Raw genomic sequence first — 26,269 nt, 5'->3', positions numbered from 1 at the left:
CGATCTGTACGGATCACCGCCCACGGTTCGGCACGCATGTGAACCACAGAGCAATTGCATAGTTTAACCATCATAGTGTGAAATACAGTTCTACTGCCGCTGTTACTTTTTAAAGTCATAATTCTCTAAATCTCGATGCAGAGTTGTAATGAAAAGAAAAAGACAAGACAGATGTGTGCCTTGTTTTACTCTGAAGCCTGAAGGTTGATCTGATTATTTATTAAAAGCAGTTTTGTGTACTGTTCATGTGAACGGGGCCTGTTGAATCCCGACGAATCAATCCTGGATGCTCGCGTTGCAAAAAGCAAAGAAGAAAAAAGAGCAGTGACAGCCATGGAGCTAGCGGAGGAGCTGAAGAACAGGAAAAGCCTCCCGCTTCATTTAAGTCTCATGTGTGGGAGCATTTTGGCTTCCCTGTCAAATATGATGAAGGAAGAAGGGTGGTGGACAACACCATTATGGTGTGTAGGCATTGTGCCACAAGAAATCCGTATGATCATGGAAATACATGGAGCGTGGCCACACATTTAATGCGTCATCACCCTGGTGTGTCAGTGACGGGAGCCAACTCAGCCAAGAATCAACAGCGTCTCACCGCGGCATTTAAGCAGCCCTTTGTTGCAGAATTAGATCGGGCTGAAGCCATCACCAAATCCATTGGGATGTTTATCGTTGCAGACATGAGGCCATACTCTGTTGTGGAAAACAAAGTGTTTAAACATATGTAGCAAGTGCTTGAGCCACGCTACAAAATCCCCTCGCACACCCACCTTCAGTATGAAGATTGTGCCAGATCTTTATGAACAGGAAAAGATCAAAATGATCAACAAAGTATCCAAGGCATCCTCTGTTGCCCTCACCACATACAGGTGGACCTCCAGGGCAACGGAAAGCTACGTGACTGTGACTGCTCACTACACCAAATACGGGTGGACCTCCAGGGCAACGGAAAGCTACGTGACTGTGACTGCTCACTACACCACATACGGGTGGACCTCCAGGGCAACGGAAAGCTACGTGACTGTGACTGCTCACTACACCACATACGGGTGGACCTCCAGGGCAACGGAAAGCTACGTGACTGTGACTGCTCACTACACCACATACGGGTGGACCTCCAGGGCAACGGAAAGCTACGTGACTGTGACTGCTCACTACACCACTTACGGGAGGACCTCCAGGGCAACGCAAAGCTACGTGACTGTGACTGCTCACTACACCACATACGGGCGGACCTCCAGGGCAACGGAAAGCTACGTGACTGTGACTGCTCACTACACCACATACAGGTGGACCTCCAGGGCAACGGAAAGCTACGTGACTGTGACTGCTCACTACACCAAATACGGGTGGACCTCCAGGGCAACGGAAAGCTACGTGACTGTGACTGCTCACTACACCACATACGGGTGGACCTCCAGGGCAACGGAAAGCTACGTGACTGTGACTGCTCACTACACCACATACGGGTGGACCTCCAGGGCAACGGAAAGCTACGTGACTGTGACTGCTCACTACACCACATACGGGTGGACCTCCAGGGCAACGGAAAGCTACGTGACTGTGACTGCTCACTACACCACATACGGGTGGACCTCCAGGGCAACGGAAAGCTACGTGACTGTGACTGCTCACTACACCACTTACGGGAGGACCTCCAGGGCAACGCAAAGCTACGTGACTGTGACTGCTCACTACACCACATACGGGCGGACCTCCAGGGCAACGGAAAGCTACGTGACTGTGACTGCTCACTACACCACATACGGCTGGACCTCCAGGGCAACGGAAAGCTACGTGACTGTGACTGCTCACTACACCACATACGGGTGGACCTCCAGGGCAACGGAAAGCTACGTGACTGTGACTGCTCACTACACCACTTACGGGAGGACCTCCAGGGCAACGCAAAGCTACGTGAGTGTGACTGCTCACTACACCACATACGGGCGGACCTCCAGGGCAACGGAAAGCTACGTGACTGTGACTGCTCACTACACCACATACGGCTGGACCTCCAGGGCAACGGAAAGCTACGTGACTGTGACTGCTCACTACACCACATACGGGTGGACCTCCAGGGCAACGGAAAGCTACGTGACTGTGACTGCTCGCTACAACACATACGGGTGGACCTCCAGGGCAACGGAAAGCTACGTGACTGTGACTGCTCGCTACACCACATACGGGTGGACCTCCAGGGCAACGGAAAGCTACGTGACTGTGACTGCTCGCTACACCACATACGGGTGGACCTCCAGGGCAACGGAAAGCTACGTGACTGTGACTGCTCACTACACCACATATGGGTGGACCTCCAGGGCAACGGAAAGCTACGTGACTGTGACTGCTCACTACACCACAGAGGAGTGGGCGATGTGAAGTCCGGTGCTACAGATACGCCCCCTCTATGAGAGTCACACAGGCACAAATCTGGCGCAGGTACTGCTCGAAGCAGTAGCAGAGTGGAAGCTAGAGAGGCCCAATAGCAATATCCCAATCACCACAGATAATACCAAGAACCAAGAAAATGCAGTGATAGAAGCATCTTCACAAGGTCCTTTGCTGTTGTTCTGGGATTGATTTGCATTTTATGTACCAAAGTACGTTCATCTCTAGGAGACAGAACAAGTCTTCTTCCTGAGCGGTATGACAACTGTGTGGTCCCATGGTGTTTATACTTGGGTACTATTGTTAGTACAGATGAACATGTTACCTTCAGGTGTTTGGAAATTGCTCCCAAGAATGAACCAGACTTATGGAGGTCTACAATGATTTTCCCTGTGGTCTTGGCTGATTTCTTTTATTTTCCCATGATGTCAAGCAAAGAGGCACTGAGTTTGAAGGTAAGCCTTGAAATACATCCACAGTTACACCTTAAATTGACTCAAATTATGTCAATTAGCCTACCAGAAGCTTCTAAAGTCATGAAATCATTTTCTGGAATTTTCCAAGTTGTTTAAAGGCACATTCAACTTAATGAAAGTAAACTTCTGACCCACTGGAATTGTGATACAGTTAGTTATAAGTGAAGTAATCTGTCTGTAAACAATTGTTAAAAAAATGACTTGTGTCATGCACAAAGTAGATGTCTAACCGACTTGCCAAAACTATAGTTTGTTAACAATACATTTGTGGAGTGGTTGTAAAACTAGTTTTAATGACTCCAACCTAAGTGTATGTAAACTTCCGAATTCAACTGTATAAGCTCAAGTCTGCTTTGCTTTCTTTCCTTTTTTACTTGTTTTTGATGATGTGGACACGGGCTATTTTTACATTCACTATTGTTCAAAGGAAGAAGGTATCATGCCTCATATTGCACTTTACTTAACAATTGAGTATTGAATATTTTATTTCAAGATTATATTTAAACATTGAAAAGTTCCTTGTTCTTTATGTAATAAATGGAAAGCAAAGTTATATTTGTTATATTTGTCTCCCTCTTTTTATTGTTGCTGATTCGAAAAATAATCCGATCCGTGACTCAAAAGAGTGATCCAATCCTAACCGTGAGTTTTGTGTTGCACCACTAGTCCTTTAGGTTCCTTTCGGCAAACTCCAATTGGGATGTCATGTGTCTTTTACTGAGGAGTCATATTTACATATTTACCAGACCTATGCCAAAGAGCTGAATAAGAATCCATCAAACAATATCTACTGTACATGTGGCCTACAGTTACTTTACAGCCTTATTCTAAAATATATTAAATAAAACATTTTCCTCATCAATCTAGACACAATACCTCCTAATGATGAAGTAAAAACAGATCATATATATATATATATTTTTTTTTTAAGTATTCAGACCCTTTGCTATGAGACTCGAAAGGCACACACCTGTCTATATTAAGGTCCCACAGCTGACAGTGCAAGTCAGAGCAAAACCCAAGCCATGAGGTAAAAGGAATCCTGTTTCCATTAATAATCCTTGAGATATTTCTAAAACTTCATTGGAGTCCATCTGTGGTAAATTCCATTGATTGGACATGATTTGGAAAGGATTTGAAAAAAACAAACAAGCCATGAGGTCGAATTAATTCTCCGTAGAGTTCCAAAACAGGATTGTGTCGAGGCACAGATTTGGGGACAGGTACCAAAACATTTCTGCAGCATTGAAGGTCCCCAAGAACACAGTGGCCTCCATCATTCTTTAATTGAAGAAATTTGGAATCGCCAAGACTCTTCCGAGAGCTGGCTTCCTGGCCAAACTGAGCAATCGAGGAAGAAGGGCCTCGAATGACCAAGAACCCAATGGCCACTCCGACAGAGCTCCAGAGTTCCTCGGTGGAGATGGGAAAACCTTCCAGAAGGACAACCATCTCTGCAGCACTCCACCAATCAGGCCTTTATGGTGGAGTGGCCAGACGGAAGCCTCTCCCCAGTAAAAGCACATGACATCCCACTTGGAGTTTGTCAAAAGGCACCTAAAGACTCTCAGACCATCAGAAACAGATTCTTTGGTCTGATGAAACCAAGATTGAACTATTTGGCCTGAATGCCAAGCATCAGGTCTGGAAGAAAACTGGCTCCATCCCTACAGTGAAGCATGGTGGTAGCAGCATCATGCTGTGGGGATGTTTTTCAGTGGCAACGACTGAGAAACTGGTCAGGATTCAAGGGAAAGATGAACGGAGCAAAATACTGAGAGATCCTTGATGAAAACCTCAGGACCTCAGACTGAGGCAAAGGTTCACCTTCCAACAGACCAATGACCATAAGCACACATCCAAGACAACGCGGGAGTGGCTTCGGGACAAGTCTCTGAATGTCCTTGAGAGGCCCAGCCAGAGCCTGGACTTGAACCAGATCGAAGATCTCTGGAGAGACCTGACAATACCTGTGCTGCAATGCTCACTATCCAACCTGACAGAGCTTGAGAGGACCTGCAGTGAAGAATGGGAGAAACTCCCCAGATACAGGTGTGCCAAGCTTGTAGCGTCATACCCAAGAAAACCAGAATAATAATAGCTGCTAAAGGCTGCTAAAGGCGCTTTAATTGCTGCTAAAGGCGCTTCAACAAAGTACTGAGTAAAAGGGTCTGAATACTTACATAAATGTAATATTTCTTCTTTTTTTTTGTGCCGAAATGTCTAAAAACCTGTCTTTGCTTTGTCATCACGGGGTATTGTGTGCATACTGGCGAAGGGGATTTTTTTTTATTTTATCAATTTTGTAATAAGGCTTTAACGTAACAAAATGTGGAAAAAGTCAAGGGGTCTGAATACTTTCAGAATGCGCTGTACGTTGGCATAAGCTACACAGTTTACGTGAATTGAAGCTTGCTACTCTCGCGCAAAAATATCACGCAGTTGAAGGACGTCTCCCTGTGTGATTTGGGCTTCATGTAGCTAGGCCAAATCTAAAATGCATTTAGAAAAACTTCTATTTAAAAAAATATGTTAAAAAACAACAACGAAACATGTGCGGCTGTTGGTTTGAAACTTTTTTCAATAAAAAGTGTATTTGTGTTTTTATCCCGTTATTGCTCAGAAGGGAAGACTTCCATCAATAGAACACCCTCCCAACAACTCTCACATTGGAAGTAGCCTAACACTCCTTCTACCATCCATTCTAACGGGGTTTGAATGTCATTTGAAAATAACTGAAGCTGATAAAAGACCAGGTTGTTATCGAACTTCAAGTCAAAGTCAACCAAGAGTGACTAATACAGTCATTCCAATACCAATGTTTTAAAGTGGCACACGTAGATACCCTAGCTAACTAACTAACTTCACTTTGGGAGTAAACACGGGTGGGTTCAGTTGTACTCAACTGTGATTAAATAGACCTGGATCCTCAATGTCCTCAAAGGCAGCATTATAAAATGTATGTGAGGTGAAAGTAATTCAACTAAAAACAGCGAGACTGTGGCTTCTCACCCGGCTAGCGGAGGGCCACATTCCTCCAGATCCCATTGGGCATGGTGTGAATACCTACTTTCCATGGTTGATTAATTAAGTGTAATGGTGAGTTGTCAGGAAAGACAGGGGAAAATTGGGCCCAGTCACAGCAAATGGGGTGCTTTGATGGCCTCCCAGAAGCAGGGGTCATCTCTGGGTTACATCACTCAAGCACTGCTTACAGTCACAATCACATCAAGATCCCCTAGCTGGCTGGAAGAGCTGATCCTATAAGCTACTGCATCATGGACAGCAAAACATGCCTTTCAATCATTAAACTAGAACTTTGTTTAGAATATCTGATAAAGTGTGCTTTAAAAGTTATTGAAAGTTATATCTTGGTCATACCGAATTTTGATTGAATTTCAAATTGTAGATATACATTTTTAATATGTAGATATAAAAACATTAAATTAAATATTTGGATTGACAGTTTAACAGTTTTCTCCCCAAAAGCAACACATCCATACGTAAATTATTAGCCAAATAATCTGTACCAACCCATATCTACTTAACTTTAATAAACAACTATATAATTCAATTAAATATCCAATCACAAAAAAAATCCCAATGAGACAGCATCAATTGTAGGCCCATATTATATTAAAAATACAAAACTGAATGGATAAATACAAATCCCACAATACACTATGAATTGTTATGTCATCCAAGTACATCCCCCCCAAAAATAGGCCTACATTCCAAAAACACTGCAATAGCCTTACCTTAAAAGGTTTCATAGAACTTTTGGTCACATACCACTTAAAATCAAATCAAAATCAAATCAAATTTTATTTGTCACATACACATGGTTAGCAGATGTTAATGCGAGTGTAGCGAAATGCTTGTGCTTCTAGTTCCGACAATGCAGTGATAACCAACAAGTAATCTAACTAACAATTCCAAAACTACTGTCTTATACACAGTGTAAGGGGATAAAGAATATGTACATAAGGATATATGAATAAGTGATGGTACAGGGCAGCATACAGTAGATGGTATCGAGTACAGTATATACATATGAGGTGAGTATGTAGACAAAGTAAACAAAGTGGCATAGTTAAAGTGGCTAGTGATACATGTATTACATAAGGATGCAGTCGATGATATAGAGTACAGTATATACGTATGCATATGAGATGAATAATGTAGGGTAAGTAACATTATATAAGGTAGCATTGTTTAAAGTGGCTAGTGATATATTTACATCATTTCCCATCAATTCCCATTATTAAAGTGGCTGGAGTTGGGTCAGTGTCAATGACAGTGTGTTGGCAGCAGCCACTCAATGTTAGTGGTGGCTGTTTAACAGTCTGATGGCCTTGAGATAGAAGCTGTTTTTCAGTCTCTCGGTCCCAGCTTTGATGCACCTGTACTGACCTCGCCTTCTGGATGATAGCGGGGTGAACAGGCAGTGGCTCGGGTGGTTGATGTCCTTGATGATCTTTATGGCCTTCCTGTAACATCGGGTGGTGTAGGTGTCCTGGAGGGCAGGTAGTTTGCCCCCGGTGATGCGTTGTGCAGTCCTCACTACCCTCTGGAGAGCCTTACTGTTGAGGGCGGAGCAGTTGCCGTACCAGGCGGTGATACAGCCCGCCAGGATGCTCTCGATTGTGCATCTGTAGAAGTTTGTGAGTGCTTTTGGTGACAAGCCGAATTTCTTCAGCCTCCTGAGGTTGAAGAGGCGCTGCTGCGCCTTCTTCACGACGCTGTCAGTGTGAGTGGACCAATTCAGTTTGTTACACACCAATGGACTTCCTGTGGCTGAGCAACTTGAGTATCTGACTTATACTTAGGGAGGGTCTACCGGTGGTGTAACCATTAGTCAAAAATGTTTTGCAACAGAAACCGTTTACTCCAAATGGAAAACGTCCCTTCCCATTTCGTTCTGTTTGGTTCTGTTTGGTTCCTAGTGAACACACCCTAGGGCTCCATGTTGCATCTAGCTACCCTTGCCTAGGTGTCTGGGGTGCAGTAGGAGTGGTTTCCAAGTCAGGAACCAAGTTCTGGGCAAAACAGCCAGTGACTAGCAACTACATCCTGTTTGTTGCAATTAGATTTTTTGGGGAGGGAGGGGTTGATTTAAAAATACAAGACAGCATTAGGCCAATTAATAGCTATGAGTAATTGCCTTGACAGTTGACAATGTTAGTCATTAAGTTGCCACTAGTCTCGGGTTGTCAGACTCATGTTCAAATCCAATACCTGGATGGATTTCTGCAGATAAAACAAAGGATTGCATGGCTGAGAGCTATAGACGCTCCTATAGAAAAAACTGTCCGTGTTAATTTGTGCAGACAACCAGGTCTCGCTTCAGCCACGCGGATCGCTTAACTAGATAATTCAATTACTGTGCACTGGGCATGGCCGTTAAGTGATGCGGGAGACAGCCTAGGGAGCTATTGGCCAAAGCAAGCTGTTCACCTCCACCTCGCTCCCACAGTGAGAACCAACCGCACATACACTTAGAGAATCCTTTAATCACACACATACTGTATAGACAAACGCACACCTTATCCCATCTCATCCCCAGATCCATCCCTCTCTCTCCCTAACAAAAATATTCAGTTGACATCAAATATATCATAAACTCCTTTTTCATGACAATTCACCCAGCAATACTTTGAACTCCATCGCGGTTGACAAAGCAGTCAGCTACATGTAACTGACCACACTGCTCAACCATGAATGAGCATTGTTCTTTGGTCATCATTTGACTGTATAGCTTTGAGCTACAGTACACTTTAAAACAGACATCCCATGTTATTCCAGAAAACTGACAATGTAGACATCAGACAAGGCAGACTACATTTACAGTAGTATTTGACAAAAACTTAAGGGCTGACTTTACCAATTCAATTCAAGGCAGGGTGAGGCCATTTAAAGAGTCTTCATCATTATAACAGTACTCTCGAGAATTTCAGGATGACATACATGGACCCAGTTTAGTCTCTCCTTAAACAAGAGAAGAAAGAAATCATGCAATACTGTATGAGAAGGACATATACACCTTAAACGTCTGTTAGCATCAGGTCCTGACAGCCTCCCTTCATCACTCACACGAGGTCTGGTTTAGTACGCTGGGAGCAGGGGAGGTCAGTTTATCATTTTAAAGAAAACCACAGATATTATTTGGGGTTTAGTTCAGCCAGTACCCAATAGACAATAACATGTAACTAATAATAATAACTATACTAACTATGCTGAATTATAGAGAACTTCTCAATGAGATGACTGGAAGTCTAACATCACATTGAGAATGTGCTGGGCCTATCAACATCTGCACCAATGACTTTTCAAAAATATCTTCAGCCAACTACATCCTAGATGTGTTGCACAATCTGTTTGTAAGATGTTTAGCTGAGAGAGATGAGCATTCAACCCAAAAATCAGGTTGAGAGGAGATGGAGACTTCTCTTTCCATGCTTTTTCCTTCCATTCGTGACAGTCCTAAATCTGAGCCTCTTCCAAGCCGTGCTCGCTGTCTCCAGGGCATGGTCTGTCATATCATTAACAACACTGCACCGTAGATCAAGACACTGAGCTGTGGTAGAGAAGTCATGAGACTACTGTATGCTAGGGTACTTACTCTATTTCAAGTTCCTAGGCCATTCACAGTGAACCTGACCTGCCAATTTATGTGTCCCAAATGGCACCCTGTTCCCTATGGACACTGGTCAAAAGAAGTGCACTACATAGGGAATAGGGTGCCATTTTGGACTCATACAATGCCTCCAAAGGTCCGGAGCCTGAAGAAATAGAGCAGTACAACCAACCTTCTAGTCACCTAGCTCTCACACACTTAACACACTGACACACTTCTCTTGAACCTATTAAACCTTATTCTTTAATGTCTGCACCAAATACGGGATTTGAATAAGCACAGGACCATCTAATCGGAAAGACCTATGTTTTGATGATGGTCCACTGTGGTAAACTCAGAGTAAAGAGTGATAAATCCCCTTTCATCATGCAGCTGTCGTCAGCAGCCATAGCACTTTTAGCACAGACCAGTTGCCAGCAAGTCATCCAGAGGAAATGCACTCACTGACATCCAGGCTAATCAACCACTCAAAACATCAATGCTTAGAATGGAATGACACCCAACTAGTAACTGAATCCACTTCACAACATCCAGTGGAGACAAAAGAAGTCCCATATGGCCTTTTCAAACGAAGTCTGTTATATTCCACAAAGAAATAGGAAGAGTGCCTCACTGTTAGAGTATGCACGTCGAACATCTCATTCTATAAGCATGGGCATTAATATGGAGTTGGTCCCCCCTTTGCTGCTATAACAGCCTCCACTCTTCTGGGAAGGCTTTCCACTAGGTGTTGGAACATTGCTGCAGGGACTTGCATCCATTCAGCCACAAGAGCATTAGTGAGGCCGGACACTGATGTTGGGCGATTAGGCCTGGCTCGCAGTCGGCGTTCCAATTCATTGCCAAAGGTGTTAGATGGAGTTGAGGTCAGGGCTCTGAGCAGGCCAGTCAAGTTCTTCCACACCAATCTTGACAAACCATTCCTGTATGGACCTCACTGTGCACAGGGGCATTGTCATGCTGAAACAAGAAAAGGCCTTCCCCAGACTGTTGGAACAAAGTTGAGTAAAGTACAGAATCGTCTAGAATGTCATTGTATGCTGTTGTGTTAAGATTTCCCTTTACTAGAGCTAAGAGGCCTAACCCGAACCATGAAAAACAGCCCCAGACCATTATTCCTCCTCCACCAAACTTTACAGTTGGCACTATGCACTGGGGCTTGTAGCGTTTTCCTGGCATCTGCCAAACCCAGATTCGTCCATCGGACTGCCAGATGGTGAAGGGTGACTCATCCCTCCAAAGAATGTGTTTCTACTGCTCCAGAGTCCAATGACGGCAAGCTTTACCCCACTCCAGCCGATGCTTGGCATTGCATATGGTGATCTTAGGCTTGTGCAGCTGCTCGGCTATGGAAAGCTGCTCGACCATTTCATGAATCCCCCGACAAACCGTTATTGTGCTGACATTGTTTTCAGAGGCAGTTTGAAACTCGTTCGTGAGTGTTGCAACCAAGGACAGACAGTTTTTACCCACTTCAGTACTCGGCGGTCCTGTTCTGTGAGCTTGTGTGGCCTACCGGTTCGTGGCTGAGCCGTTTTTGCTTCTAGACGTTTCCACTTCACAATACCAGCACTTACATTTGACCAGGGCAGCTCTAGCAGGGCAGAAATTTGACGAACTGACTTGTTGGAAAGGTAGCATCCTATGACGATGCCACGTTGAAAGTCACTGAGCTCTTCAGTACGGGCCATTATACTGCCAGTGTTTGTCTATGGAGATTGCATGGTGGTGTGGTTGATTTTATACACCTGTGAGCAGTGGGTGTGGCTGAAATCGCTGAACTCATTAACTTGAAGGGGTGTCCACATACTTTTGGCCATGTAGTGTATGGGGTTTGACATACAATAAGATTATTCACGGGTGGTTAAAGCTGCAATATGTAACTTTCTGGACAGCCAGACCAAATTCACATAGAAATGTCTGTTATAGATCTTCTCATTGAAAGTAAGTCTACAAAGCGGTATATCTGTTCTATGTGTGCTATTTCTATGCTTCTCGCTCTTAAGTTTAGTTTTTGCGTCTTTTATTTCAGGTTTTGTACACCAGCTTCAAACAGCTGAATATACATGATTTTGGGTTATTAAAAATATATTTCATAGCAATTTAGATGGTACAATGATTCTCCACATTGCATGTTTTGTCACATAAACAGACATTAGGCAAACTATTAGAATTTTAGCAACCAGGAAATGGCAGAGTGATTTCTGCATATTGCACTTTTAATGTTTACAAGAATCCATAATCTTGGTGGAATGTGACAGGTCAGTGTAGTTCATAGTTCAGGAATGTTATGACCATCTTAAGAACTAGGCCTATAGATGTCTGTACTCAGCTAAATGATTTAACACCGATTACCAGACATATCAATCGCTGCTATTGTTGTATATTGTTTATCGTTGTCATGCTAGGTAGGTGACCACACTGAGAAAAGTTATGGTATGTTTGAAAATCCCCTAAACCAACTATTTCTTACATAGAAGGAAACTCAAACTTCACAGTGGGCGGTCCCATCTGCATGTCTTATTTTATCTGCAATATGTCTGCAGGTCAGGTTAAACCAGCCTGAACGCCATATAGTGTCCCAAATAGCACCCTATTCCCTATATACTGTAGGCCTAATGCACTATAAGGAGAGTAGGGTGCCTTTTGGGGACGAAGCCTAGGTCCGCTAGGTCTTCATATTGATCTCAATAGCAGTGAATTATTAGATTGTTTCTATACATCAGTGAGCGTATAGAACACTCAACAATGTTCTGCGGCACGGCCAGGCTGCACCCAGCCAGCCAGGCTGTGTTGTACTGCAGTGTGGGGCTAGCTGCCTCCCCTCTCCTCTCCTCTCCTCGCTGCCAGCTGTGGGTCCAGGAGCACAACATGGCTGGAGACAGAGCCCACAGCACTGGGAGAGCCAGAGGCCCAGAGCACACATATGTCTGTGCACTCGCCCCTCAGCTGCCTGCCCTCGATCTCTCCCTGCGTGTAAACACTCCAACCACTGACTTCCGCTCCATATACTGGCCCTCTCAACACCACCTGCACCCAGTTGGAAGCGCTGAAAATAGGCTGGGAAAAATGGGGAAATGAATGTTCAATTGGAGTCGGATGTGCTTCAAATGCGAAAGCCACTAATTTAGCTAATTTAACACCCATTGCTTACCAAAAACATAAGTACATTTTTACAGTAACCAGGCCTAAATAGTTCTGTTGGTATTTTAAATGAATCCCATCGTTTCAGAGAATCCTCTTCATTCCTTCATTTATCCTCCAGAATAAAAAGCAATTGGTGAAAGAACATATTTGAATGAGGAGGGATATTTTTACAGGAGTTAATCATCTTATTACAGTGTTACAGAATTAGTCTAACATTGCAGCCAAACTGCTCTGCAGGGTATTGAAGTTAAATATGCAGTACAATAACATAACAGAGCCATACCCAGATTTAGGAACAACAGTAATCTGCTCCAAAGCCTCCAAGGGAAAATAATATCTGCTTTTTAACTCTGCAGCTCTCATTAGCTTTCTGGCATTGCCTTTCACGATCTAGCAAATCTGTTTCTGTATAGTGAAATCATTTGGGTCAATCATTCCAAGCTATGTTTACAACTGCAATATGTTCTTGTCCAATCGGAAACGGTTTGGACAATTTAAAGAGACTTCTGTGTCGTGATATCGATGCTATATCTAGGCACTTACTTCAAGGCACAAAATCAGCCCACTACAATTCAGTCAAGAAAAAAGAAAGACCAATACATGAGGATTACATTTGTGGGCAAATCTTTACATCAAAATCTATGTATAAATCTTGCTAATTGAGCCTATGCCCAAACTACAATCTGTCAATCTCCGGACCTGGCAACAAGTTCACGCAGATTTCAAGCAATGTCACCATCAAATGAAACCAAACTGTCTTTATGAAACCAGGGGATGACGTTAGAGTGCCATGACATTTTTCCTGATTGTGAAAGGCTGTCAGACTAAGTCAGAGGTGCCTACACTAGCCTACCATGCAATTACCACATCCTTCTGAAGTTCTTATTACTTCAATTATCACTCGAGCATGCTTTACAATCACAGATGACCTTAGACAATTGTATTCCTAACAGCGGGGTCAAACTACTGCAGAGAATTCACGTAGGCTAGACCGGCTCCTTTATGAATAAGGAAATGGGATATCTGCTGAAAAAGTGGTTTTATAATAATATATGGTATTTAGCAGAAGGTTTAATCCAAAGTGACTTACAGTCATGCGTGCATAAACCTATTACCTATGGGTAGTCCCGGGAATCAAACCCACTATCCAAGCGTTGCGAGCCATTATCTACCAACTGAGATACAGAGGACAGCAGTAGCCTAAACCATAAAAGTATAGCAATAGAAAAAGTCACATCCCCTTTGGTACAGAGAGAGTCACTTATGACACATGATAGTCAGTCAGGGGAGCGAGGCAGTGCGGTAGGTAGGTAGCTGTCCTATACAAAGCGACAAGGCTCCGTCTGTCTGTCTGAAGGGTCTGCCGTGTCAGGTGCACCTGATCCTAGAGCTCTCTCTGTGACCAATCATCCTGTCAGATAAACCAGTCGACACAGGACAGCAGTAGTTCCCCTCTAACAACTACTGTAACTTATTCAATGGGACTTCTCAGTATAACGTCAACATAAAACGTCAATAATCGCCAACGGCTTTGTAAGCAATTCACCAATCAAACAGTATGTGGTCTTCATTCACTTTTAGGAATATGTCTATAGCAATGTGACACATACATTTTCCAGCAGAAATACATTACCAGGTAGACTCTGATGCTAATGCTATCTGAAACCTGAACCTTCTGAAGAACACAATATCAAATAGATTCTAGAGTATGTCGCATACCAGGACTGAATCAGAGGGACATCGCATTATTCAAAATAACTGTACAAACATTGATTGCATCCTTTGTCACATGGCACCAAGGGCCATCCCTTCATCTGAGTAAATAGAGGCTGTTTCGCCATACATAGATAAGAAAGCTTTCACTCAAATCTGTATCCATCCTGAACGATAAGAACAGTCTGCAAACAGGGCATAGGGAACTCAACGTTCTAAATGGACTGTTTGTGGACACACTAGACAAATGGATAGGATGTTCAGTATCAGCAAGCAGAACAAGAAAAGATACATTGAGAACAGCCAAGCCTAAAATATTAGACCAAATACATAAGCGTAATACCTAACAGGCCATGAGCCTTTTAAGAGAGTTTTATCAATGAATATTGGCTTGACAACATTGTGGTGCAACATGCAACATTTTTGTTTCCATTGTAAATACAGATGAGAAATCTAGATGACTCCTTGTCAACCCTTTAAGTTCCCCTACACTTCTAGGAGCACGGTACATTCATTTAGATGCATGGCTCGGACAAATTTGCATTACATTAACTTCACACACACACACACCAAAGCAGGGGGCATACACACGTTCAAACAAAATATATATCTCTGAAAAAATAGGGCTAAATTAAAGCTTTACCTACCGCGAGCAACACCATTTTTTTATCTTCATAGAAATGTTTCTTTAAAAGTATGTGCAATGATCTCAGCGGCCCGTTTCCTTGAGTGTGTTACTGAACACCAGGAGGCTTGCTCAGTCTTCACAGCGGCCAACCAAAAGATGTGACAAGACTTGGCGCTCCACATAAATCGGCAAAGAACAAAGTGCCATCACGGATATCTATATATTTTATTTTAAACAAATCTTTTGGTGTAATTGTTTAACTGACAAGTCCCTTGGCCACTAAAGAGAGTGGCAAAGGAAGAGAGAAAAAAACATAAATATGAGCCAACCCCCCTTTTTAGGACACTTTTCCCTTTCCCACTCTGTCATTCTTTCACAGTTAGCCTGCCCACTTCCTTAGAAACTTTATCACACACCCCTCAGCCAGCACCACCAGAACTTCCCACTGCAATTAGTTATAAAAACTTTTCAGTCCAGCCACACGTGGTCTGGTTTTTAAAGAGTTGTATCCCCCTTCTCACGTGGTATGGGGGCTATTGAGTCGTCACAGAACCCCTGAATGATCGCCGAAAAATAAGGCGGTCCAGACAATAGGTCGTCTTGATTCATTCAATTCTTTCAGGACCTTGTACCGTCGTCCGGGCAGCTCCACACAATTGCTGCTTTGATAGTTTGGATAAACTCACTCTCTCTGTTTAATCTAAAAAATCCAATCCATTTTTTTTTTTTTTACAGTTAACTGTCCAAGGTTTTCTCCACGAGTCGACAAAATTACAACATTTTGCTAGAGATCATTGGTATCACATACATCTGTGTATCAAACAGGTCACAAGATGAAAATAATTAGTAAAAAGAAACTGACCTGGTCAGCTGTACAGGCTGCATTGCTGTTGGACTCTGACATGGTTTGATAGTGCCCAGTGGTTCTCTCGTTTCCACTCCTGAGTTCTTCATTCACACCTTTCCTTTCGGTTTCGCAGAAAGAGGGGGGAAAAAAAGAACAGCCTCTTTTTGCCCGGGGTTGATTAATGCCTGAATTATTTTCACCTCATTTCATCTGATGGAGTTCTGTTTCCTCTCCGCCTCTCTCAATCATTCGGCATGGTAGCGCTCTCTCTCCCTCCCCACTCTCACTCACCCTCCCTTCCTCCCCCTCTCTCGCTTTTATTGCCCTCCCTCTCTGTGTCCCCTTTCTGTTCTACTTCACGATTTCAGGAAAATGCCCCCCTCCCATTCCCAAAAAGACAGGAGAGATCCACAGCTTTTGCCTCTACCTCCACAATGAATGGGTTGTTGTCATTGCAGCACCTTGGCTGCATACAGAGCGAGGGGAGCTGCTGGTTTAGCTGCCTGGAGTCAGGGCTCCTGCCAAACCTTCCTCAAGAGATGAAGGAAAAAGTGAGGAGCCGTGCGCTTCCACTGCACTCACTACCCTTGCTGTCTCTCCATTTCTTCCACTTGTTTTCAAGGCAGCTGCACCCAGACCACCAACACTCTCATTCATGAACACTTGACTCTCAAATCCTTGTCCCTTGACATTGCCAATTCCTCCCTGTATGTAGTGCAAAAGGCACAGGGGCACATACCTTCCTCACTGCCTACAACATGCTTGCAGGGTCCCCACCCACCCATTTTTAATTCATGCTCTTCCTCTTTTTTTTCAGAGGCCCAAAGATACCATATTATTTGTGCTCTTGACAATGTATGGCCAACCGATACGTGACAAAGACAGCATTAAGTGAGAGAACTAGAATTACATCACAATGTAAGGAAGGGTTCAACAAAATGCCAAAATGTGTCACAAAGGAGGCCTTTCAAAAACTCTGCTTTTGGCCAAGTCCTCCAAAGAGTATCCTGTTAGTGGTGTCAAAAGTTGACAGACACCTGGCATGGATCCTAATGGATGTTTGATAGTGGGGGACAATGGTGGCACCCGTTTCAGTGGATAGACTCCATGAGTAGGGCTGGCACAATTACCGTATAACCGTGTAACCGACGGTTGTGGATGAAGACGTCATGAAAATAAAATAACTAACCCTGGCATTTTGACTGGTAAACTCATGGGTACACTTGCAATAGATAAATAGGTGGGGGAAAGGGCCATGGGGGAAATATATTGAGTCTCCTTTTTGCCCGCCCCCCCAACCCCAACACATGTTCATGTCATTGTTACCAATCAACTGGATTACAGTTTAAAATTAATTAGACTACCACTACCGATTTCTGTATACTAGCTATGCCAACCTGCTTATACGAACAGGAGTTAACATTGAGCAGTCACAAATCAATTAAAATCGGACTTAAGTGACCAGATTGTGTGCCTGTTATAATACATAAATCTTGATGGATTTGACAAATATTCACTTTGGTAAATCAGATTTGTTGAATGTGCGCCAATCTGGTAAAAGAATGTCTACGTTCTACTGAGTCCTTTACCACATCTATGGTTGCGTGGTATTGTGATGCAATCATTTCCATGGTAATGTAGAATGTTCATTCAAATGATGATAACTGATGTGGCTCATGCTTTGGATATTTTTTTGTATGTCAGATGAGTTGAATCAACAGATCACTGCACATATTTTACTTCCTGCTTTGCTCCTATAGTTACACTTGCAATGCATGCCTGTCACGACTTCTGCCGAAGTCGTTGCCTCTCCTTGTTCGGGCGGTGCTCGGCGTTCGACGTCACCGGTCTTCTAGCCATCATTGATTTTCCATTGGTTTTGTCTCGTCTTCCCACACACCTGTTTTCAATCCCATTCATTACCTGTTGTGTATTTTACCCTCTGTTTCCCCTCATGTCTTTGTCAGAGATTGTTTATTGTTAGTGTAGTATTGTTTGTTGTATAGGTGCGCGACGGGTCTTCGTACCCATATTTTGTTTATGTTCTTTTCCTGTTTAGTGTTATGGAGCATGTTACTAGGACATTATTAAAAGACTCCATTTTACACTCTGTTTGACTCTCCTGTGCCTGACTTCCCTGCCACCTATACACATATGCCTGACAGAATCTCTGACCAAACAATATGAAGTCAGCAGGAGAGGACACTATGCTCATGGAGCTGGAGGAACGCGTTCAGGAACAAGCGAGGGAGCTTGACTGTATAAGCTCCGTCATGGAGCACATTGTCCAGAATATGGATCGCTGGGAGAGACAGGGAGTTTCTCCAGCGCCACCACCACCACAACCGGAATCTCCCTTGAACGTTTTGTCCTCTTCGGAATCGAAGATCCATTTAGATCCCTACCCACGGGATACAACGGAGATACTGCCGGCTGCCAGGGTTTCCTCCTTAAGCTGAACTTATATCTAGCCACGGCCTCCCCAGTACCATCTGACCGTGAAAAGAGTTACGCCCTCGTCTCATGCCTCACCGGGAAAGCCCTGGAATGGGCCAGCGCTGTGTGTAGAAGGGAGGATGCGGCGTTGGAGCATTTTGAGGAGTTCACCCGCCAATTCCGGATAGTATTCGATCATCCACCTGAAGGCAAAGCAGCGGGGGAGCTCTTCTATCATCTGAGGCAGGAGACGAGGAGTGCACAGGAGTTTGCTTTGGAGTTTAGGACCTTGGCTTCCGGCGCTGGATGGAGCAACAGGGCCCTGATTGACCATTACCGTTGTAGTCTACGCGAGGACGTCCGTCGGGAGCTGGCCTGTAGAGACACCACCCTCACCTTCGACCAGCTGGAGGACATGTCCATCAAGCTGGACAACATGCTGGCTACTCATGGACGTCTAGATCGGGGTCTGGTTGTTCCATCCTCCCGCACACTCTCTCCCGAACCTATGGAATTGGGAGGGATGGTGCGCAGGGAGACCGGAGGGGGTTCTCGCTCGAGCACCATTCATGGTCGCAGAGGGCACACTGCTGGTCGGTGCCGGGTTGGTTCCTCTGGGAATAGAGAAGGGAGGCAGGGCATTCTGAGTAGGCACCATTCTCATCCAGAGCCCTCTGCTGCACTATTGTTTGTCTCGGTCTCTTTTCCTGATTTTTCAATGCATTCCCAGTATACGGCGCTAGTAGATTCAGGTGCGGCTGGGAATTTCATTAATAAAAGTCTAGCTCATAGTTTATGGATCCCTATTGTTTCTGTGGTTATGCCTTTCCCTATTCATGCCTTAGATAGTCGACCATTAGGGTCAGGGTTTATCAGGGAGGTAACCGCACCTTTGTGTATGATAACGCAGGAGGGTCACAAGGAGAAGATTAGTCTTTTCCTTATTGATTCTCCTGCGTATTCTGTGGTGCTAGGCCTACCCTGGTTAGCTTTCCATAACCCCACTGTTTCTTGGCCACAGAGGGCTCTCACGGGGTGGTCGCAAGAATGCTCAGGTAGGTGTTTAGGGGTTTCCGTTGGTGCTACTACGGTGGAAAGTCCAGACCAGGTCTCCACCGTGCGCATCCCCCCCGAATATGCCGATTTGGCTCTCGCCTTCTGTAAAAAGAAGGCGACTCAATTACCACCTCATCGACGGGGGGATTGTGCGATAGATCTCCTGGTAGACGCTGCATATCCCAAGAGTCACGTGTATCCCCTGTCGCAAGCGGAGACTGAGGCTATGGAGACATTTGTCTCTGAATCTCTGCATCAGGGGTTCATTCGGCCATCCATTTCACCCGTCTCTTCGAGTTTTTTTTGTAAAAAAAAAAGGATGGCGGTTTACGTCCGTGCATTGATTATCGAGGTCTTAATAAAATCACAGTGAAATATAGTTACCCGCTACCTCTGACCAATACGGTTATTGAGTTAATGCACGGGGCACGGTTTTTCACAAAATTGGATCTCAGGAGTGCGTACAATCTGGTGCGTATTCGGAAGGATGATGAGTGGAAGACGGCATTTAGCACCACCTCAGGTCATTATGAGTACCTTGTCATGCCATATGGGTTGATGAATGCTCCATCAGTTTTCCAATCATTTGTAGATGAGATCTTCAGGGACCTGCACTGGCAGGGTGTAGTGGTGTATATCGATGATATTCTGATATACTCTGCTAAACGCACCGAGCATGTGTCCCTGGTGCGCAGGGTGCTTGGTCGCCTGTTGGAGCATGATCTATATGTCAAGGCTGAGAAATGCTTGTTCTTCCAACAATCTATCTCCTTCCTAGGGCATCGGATTTCCACTTCAGGCGTGGAGATGGAGAGCGACCGCATTACAGCCGTGCGTAATTGGCCGACTCCAACCACGGTAAAGGAGTTGCAGCGTTTTTTGGGGTTTGCCAATTACTACCGGAGGTTTATCCGGGGTTTTGGTCAGGTGGCAGCTCCCATTACCTCACTGCTAAAGGGGGCCCCGGTGCGCTTGCAGTGGTTGGCTGAGGCGAACAGGGCTTTTGAGCACCTGAAGACTCTGTTTACCTCAGTGCCTGTGCTGGCTCATCCGGATCCCTCTTTGCCATTCATAGTGGAGGTGGACGCATCCGAAGCTGGGATAGGAGCAGTGCTCTCTCAGCGCTCGGGTACGCCACTGAAGCTTCGCCCCTGTGCTTTCTTTTCGAAGAAGCTCAGCCCGGCGGAGCGAAACTATGATGTGGGGAACCGAGAGCTGTTAGCTGTCGTAGAAGCCTTGAAGGTGTGGAGGCATTGGCTTGAGGGGGATAAACACCCTTTTCTCATCTGGACTGACTACCGCAATCTGGAGTACATCCGGCAGGCGAAGAGATTGAATCCTCGCCAGGCAAGGTGGGCCATGTTTTTCACTCGTTTTGTGTTTACTCTTTCTTACAGACCAGGCCACAGAGGAGAGATCCATGGACCCCACTCCCTTACTCCCAGCTTCGTGTCTGGTGGCGCCTGTAGTGTGGGAGCTGGACGCGGACATTGAGCGGGCATCACGTGCAGAGCCCTCTCCCCCTGAGTGTCCAGCTGGTCGTCTGTACGTTCCGTCTGCTGTCCGCGACCAATTGATCTATTGGGCTCACACGTCACCCTCCTCTGGCCATCCTGGGATAGGTCGGACGATGCGCTGTCTTGAAGGGAGGTACTGGTGGCCGACTTTAGCTAAGGACGTGAGGATTTATGTTTCTTCCTGCTCGGTGTGCGCCCAGTGCAAGGCTCCTAGACACCTGCCCAGAGGTAAGCTACAACCTCTACCCGTTCCTCAACGGCCGTGGTCGCACCTGTCGGTAGATTTTTTTGACTGATCTTCCACCTTCACAGGGTTACACCACGATCCTGGTCGTTGTGGATCGGTTTTCAAAGTCCTGTCGTCTCCTCCCTTTGCCCGGTCTCGCTACGGCCTTACAAACTGCAGAGGCCCTATTTACACACGTTTTCCGGCACTATGGGGTGCCTGAGGATATAGTGTCTGATCGGGGTCCCCAGTTCACATCAAGGGTCTGGAAGGCGTTCATGGAGCGTCTGGGGATCTTGGTTAGTCTTACCTCAGGTTTTCACCTCGAGAGTAATGGGCAGGTGGAGAGAGTTAACCAGGATGTGGGTAGGTTTCTGCGGTCTTATTGCCAGGATCGGCCGGGGGAGAGGGCGAAGTTCGTGCCCTGGGCAGAGATGGCTCAGAACTCGCTACGTCACTCATCCACTAACCTTACTCCTTTTCAATGTGTATTAGGGTATCAGCCGGTTCTGGCTCCTTGGCATCAGAGCCGGACCGAGGCCCCTGCGGTGGACAATTGGTTTCGGCACGCTGAGGAAACCTGGGAGGCAGCCCACGTCCACCTTCAGCGTGCCATAAGGCGCCAGAAAATTGCGCAGACCGTCGCCGCAGTGAGGCCCCAGTGTTCGCACCAGGGGACAGGGTCTGGCTCTCGACCCGAAAACCTGCCCCTCCGCCTGCTCTGCCGGAAGCTGGGTCCGCGGTTTGTGGGGTCGTTTAAAGTCCTGAGGAGAGTGAACGAGGTATGTTATAGGTTATAACTGCCCACTAATTACCGTATTAACCCCTCGTTCCATGTGTCTCTCCTCAGGCCGACGGTGGCTGGCCCGCTCCAGGAGGCAAAGTGCGTGATGTTCCTCCGCCTCCTCTAGACATCGAGGTGGTTCCCGGGTACTCTGTTCGATCCATTTTGGATTTGAGACGTTGGGCGAGGGGCCTTCAGTACCTCGTGGACTGGGAGGGGTACGGGCCGGAGGAGAGATGCTGGGTTCCGGTGGAGGACGTGTTAGATCCTTCCATGTTTCTGAATTCCACCGTCTCCCTCCGGATCGCCCTGCACCTCGCCCTCCGGGTCGTCCCCGAGGCCGGTGTCGACGTGCGGCAGGGGGTACTGTCACGACTTCTGCCGAAGTCGTTGCCTCTCCTTGTTCGGGCGGTGCTCGGCGTTCGACGTCACCGGTCTTCTAGCCATCATTAATCCATTTTTCATTTTCCATTGGTTTTGTCTCATCTTCCCACACACCTGTTTTCAATCCCATTCATTACCTGTTGTGTATTTTACCCTCTTGTTTCCCCTCATGTCTTTGTCAGATATTGTTTATTGTCAGTGTCGTGTTGTTTGTTGTATAGGTGCGCGACGGGTCTTCGTACCCATATTTTGTTTATGTTCTTTTCCTGTTTAGTGTTATGGAGCATGTTACTAGGACATTATTAAAAGACTCCATTTTACACTCCGTTTGACTCTCCTGCGCCTGACTTCCCTGCCACCTATACACATATGCCTGACAATGCCAGTCCACCCATTATGTCATCATTGACTTGAATGTGGACGCCGATCTGTTCATTCTATTTCTATGGCAGGACATGCAGTCAGGAGTGTAGCTGAAGAGAAAATATGCCCCCCGCATTTCTTTGCTATTTGAACAGTTATTACGGTGACCGTAATAACTGTTATTACTGTTAATAACGGTTATTACAGTGACAGAAGGTACTGATTTCTCTGTCAGGGTTGGAACCTGACTTTGCATTACATTGAGGTTGCATAAAGGCAAATTGCCACACCCTCATTGGAGGAAATGATGATGTACACACATCAGTTTAAAAAGGGAAGTAAAGTTGGCTCACATAATAAAGTAGTTGTACTATATTGCTTTTTTAAAGAGAGAAACTAATATTCCAACAATTACGCTACTATTAGCCAAATGTAATTTACGACATTTAAAATTAGATTAGCAGATACATTGCTTTTGAATTGAACAACATAGGGGCAAGTTATGCTAGGAATAAAGCATCAATAAGAAATAAGTATTTGAACCAGCTGTGTAGTGCTACAGAAAAAAAACAAATGTGCACCCAGTGGGGGCCCCAGGACAGAGTTTGGGAAACCCTGAGCAAGGCGACAGCACACTTCCTGCATGCTCTTTAGTAAAGGTCTGCAGACGAGCGAGTGTGTGTGTGTGTGTGTGTGTGTGTGTGTGTGTGTGTGTGTGTGTGTGTGTGTGTGTGTGTGTGTGTGTGTGTGTGTGTGTGTGTGTGTGTGTGTGTGTGTGTGTGTGTGTGTGTGTGTGTGTGTGTGTGTGTGGGGGATAGTGGAATAAATTACACACATATAGGGCTCCTCTGGGCTTCCATATGAGGCCCAGGCAGCCACGAGCGTGGCGGTGGGAGAGTTTGACACTGTAGGTCATTAGAAACTCTACAGGGGCCACAGTCAACTCCTATTAGTCAGACCAAGAATAGGTCAGATTTAATGAGGATTTTGCGATGCACTATTTTTCCTGCCGCTTATCAATAGTTGAACGGAGAGAGAAGTGTAGAGGGGTGACTATGACCAGGAAAAGAGACAAGAAAACTTACTATAAAAGCCAGTTGACATGTTGAGGAACATGTTTTTCTAATTGTCCTTTTATGTCTGCTATTTAGCTCCATTTAGACATCACAGATGCCATGCTCTGTAATTGCCTGGATCTGTTCAAATCTTTTACTGCAGGAATGTAAATTGAAAATGTGAAACTAACATTCACACATAATGATTGCTCATTGGAATGGCATTGCGTGGAAAAAATGAATTGAAATAAAAACCATGCTGACACCATATTGGTAAAGTTATTTGTAGAAATGATTTGAACATATTGGACCATGCTTACAGTGCATTTGGAAAGTATTCAGACACCTTCCTTTTCCCACATTTTGTTACATTACAACCTTACTCTAAAATTAATTTAATTGTTTTTTTCCTCATCCATCTACACACAATACCCCATAATGACAAAGCGAAAAAAGGTTTTTAGAATTTTTTGCAAATGTATTAAAAATAAATAACAGAAATATTATTTCTGGACAAACTGAGCAATCAGGAGAGAAGGGCCTTGGTCAGGGAGGTGACCAAGAACCCGATGGTCACACTGACAGAGCTCCAGAGTTCATCTGTGGAGATATGAGAACCTTCCAGAAGGACAACCATCTCAGCAGGACTCCACCAATCAGGCCTTTATGAGCTCTGTCAGAGTGACCATCGGGTTATTGGTCACTTCACTGACCAAGGCCCTTCTCCCTCAATTGTTCAGTTTGGCCGGGCGGCCAGCTCTAGGAAGAGTCTTGGTGGTTCCAAACTTCTTCCATTTAAGAGTCCACTGCATTCTTGGGGACCTTCAATGCTGCAGACCTTTTCTGGTACCCTTCCCCAGATCTGTGCCTCGACACAATTCCTTCAAACTCATGGCTTGGTTTTTGCTCTGACATGTATTGTCAACTGTGGGACCTTATATTGACTGGTGTATGCCTTTTCAAATACTGTCCTATCAATTGAATTTACCACAGGTGGACTCCAATCAAGTTGTTGAGACATCTCAAGGATGATCAATGGAAACAATTTCGAGTCTCATAGCAAATAGACTGAATACTTATGTAAGTAAGATATTTATGTTTTTGTTTTGTCATTATGGGGTATTGTGTGTAGATTGATGAAGAAATGTTTAATTCAATCCATTTTAGATTAAGGCTGTAACGTAACAAAATGTGGAAAAAGTCAAGGGGTCTGAATACTTTCCGAATGCACTGTACAACCTATGTATGGTCCATATTATCAGGTATGCTATCAGCAATAAGCATTATCACCTGTAGCCCAACTGATGCAGCATAGTGGCTATAAATAAATAAAGTCTCATACAAGGGGTAGCCTATCTGCACTTGCCCTAGTGGGCCTAGGGTGACCTTTTAATTAGTTAGCATCCTATTGAGGAATTGTATGTCCCAAAAACTTGCTTAAACACAGTTAATATAATGTATGCCGACCTGTAAGGGTCGTTTGGGGTAAACTGCCACCCAGGGTACACTACCTGTACTTCTCACAGAAACCACTTCCTGTCACAATTTCCCTGGGATACCCTTCTTTTTAACAAAGTCCATCAAAACTGCTGTTTTCCCAGCGATTGCAAGACTTGTTGTGCAGTGACTGACTGCTTGTTAGAATGCATGTTTCGCTCCCTATGGTACTCATAACTTGAATGCGCCTCGAGAGGAATATTTATTTACACACAACAGCAAGCCGGCTAGATCAATAGATAAACTATTCTACTATAGGGTGTCGGATTTTTGTATTCATTACTAATTTTGTTTGCAGTGGAAAAGTAAACGTGGACTGTTCCAGCATAGTTCAACCTTCTGACTCCACAGATGATTGGGGTAAACAGGTTAAACTAATCCTTTCATGGCACCTCCCTACTGGGCGTCAGTCATACCTGGGTCATACGCTGCCCATCACACACAACCCTGCTACCAAGAATACATAGGCTAACCTTAACCCGCAAACGAAACAGGGAGACCGGGATCTCCCTGTGAACTCACCATCATCATCATCATCATCACTACACTCCTCATATGGTAGTGGCGAGGGGGCAAGGTAAGGGGGGCCATTGGGACAGGACAACTTCCGACTAAGGCATGCAAGAATTTAGGAAGGATCGTCTGGCTGTGCACAGCCCATCAATGAGGCGGCCCGGCAGCCTGAGAAAAGCCCAGTTGCTATAGAGAGCAGGGGTAGGCCACAGTCCTAATAGAGGAAGAGCGTGCGGGAGAGAGGGGTGGGGGGGGGGGCAGTGTGTGGATTAACACTGGGTGTTCCATTTCAATTCTAAATTTGCAGCCTTTATTTCCTACTACGCTCCTATCACAGAGTAGATCTCACCACATGCCAATTTCATTTGCTGAGAACATCTGAGTTCTAGTCTAGCCCATCGAATCTGCCAGCATTTAAAAAAAAAACTTTTTGGAAGGGTATGGCTAGCGTTATATCAGGTATAAGATAGAAAATCTCCCTATTATTACACAACAACATCTCAATCTTATTCAAACAAAACAAATCACTGAAGTGACACAGAATGGTCCCAGGACGGTTTGAAATGAGCCGCCTTTGGGACTCTTTCCTATTCAAAGCA

At 45.0% G+C, this 26,269-nt stretch overlaps 1 protein-coding gene across 4 annotated transcripts in view; it reads right to left on the bottom strand.

Moving 5' to 3' along the window:
* The window catches only part of LOC124041856 (sodium- and chloride-dependent glycine transporter 1-like), a 96,590-nt gene that overhangs the window by 23,677 nt on the left and 46,644 nt on the right, over nucleotides 1-26,269 (bottom strand). The window contains exon 3 of one of the 4 annotated variants that reach the window (XM_046359930.1): nucleotides 15,855-15,957. The exons of 1 other annotated variant lie outside the window; for it this stretch is intronic. In XM_046359930.1, the coding sequence (XP_046215886.1) occupies nucleotides 15,855-15,896 (42 nt within the window). In that variant the 5' untranslated portion in view covers nucleotides 15,897-15,957. Of the gene's footprint in view, nucleotides 1-15,011; nucleotides 15,347-15,854; nucleotides 15,958-26,269 lie in introns of those variants that run through there. 2 more of the 4 variants (XM_046359931.1, XM_046359933.1) reach the window with 2 other exon arrangements.

This window comes from Oncorhynchus gorbuscha, linkage group LG08 (genome assembly GCF_021184085.1).
Source record: "Oncorhynchus gorbuscha isolate QuinsamMale2020 ecotype Even-year linkage group LG08, OgorEven_v1.0, whole genome shotgun sequence".
NCBI lineage: Eukaryota > Metazoa > Chordata > Actinopteri > Salmoniformes > Salmonidae > Oncorhynchus > Oncorhynchus gorbuscha.
The sequence above is the reverse complement of the archived record's forward strand: the minus strand, read 5'-3'. Positions and strand labels throughout refer to the sequence as shown.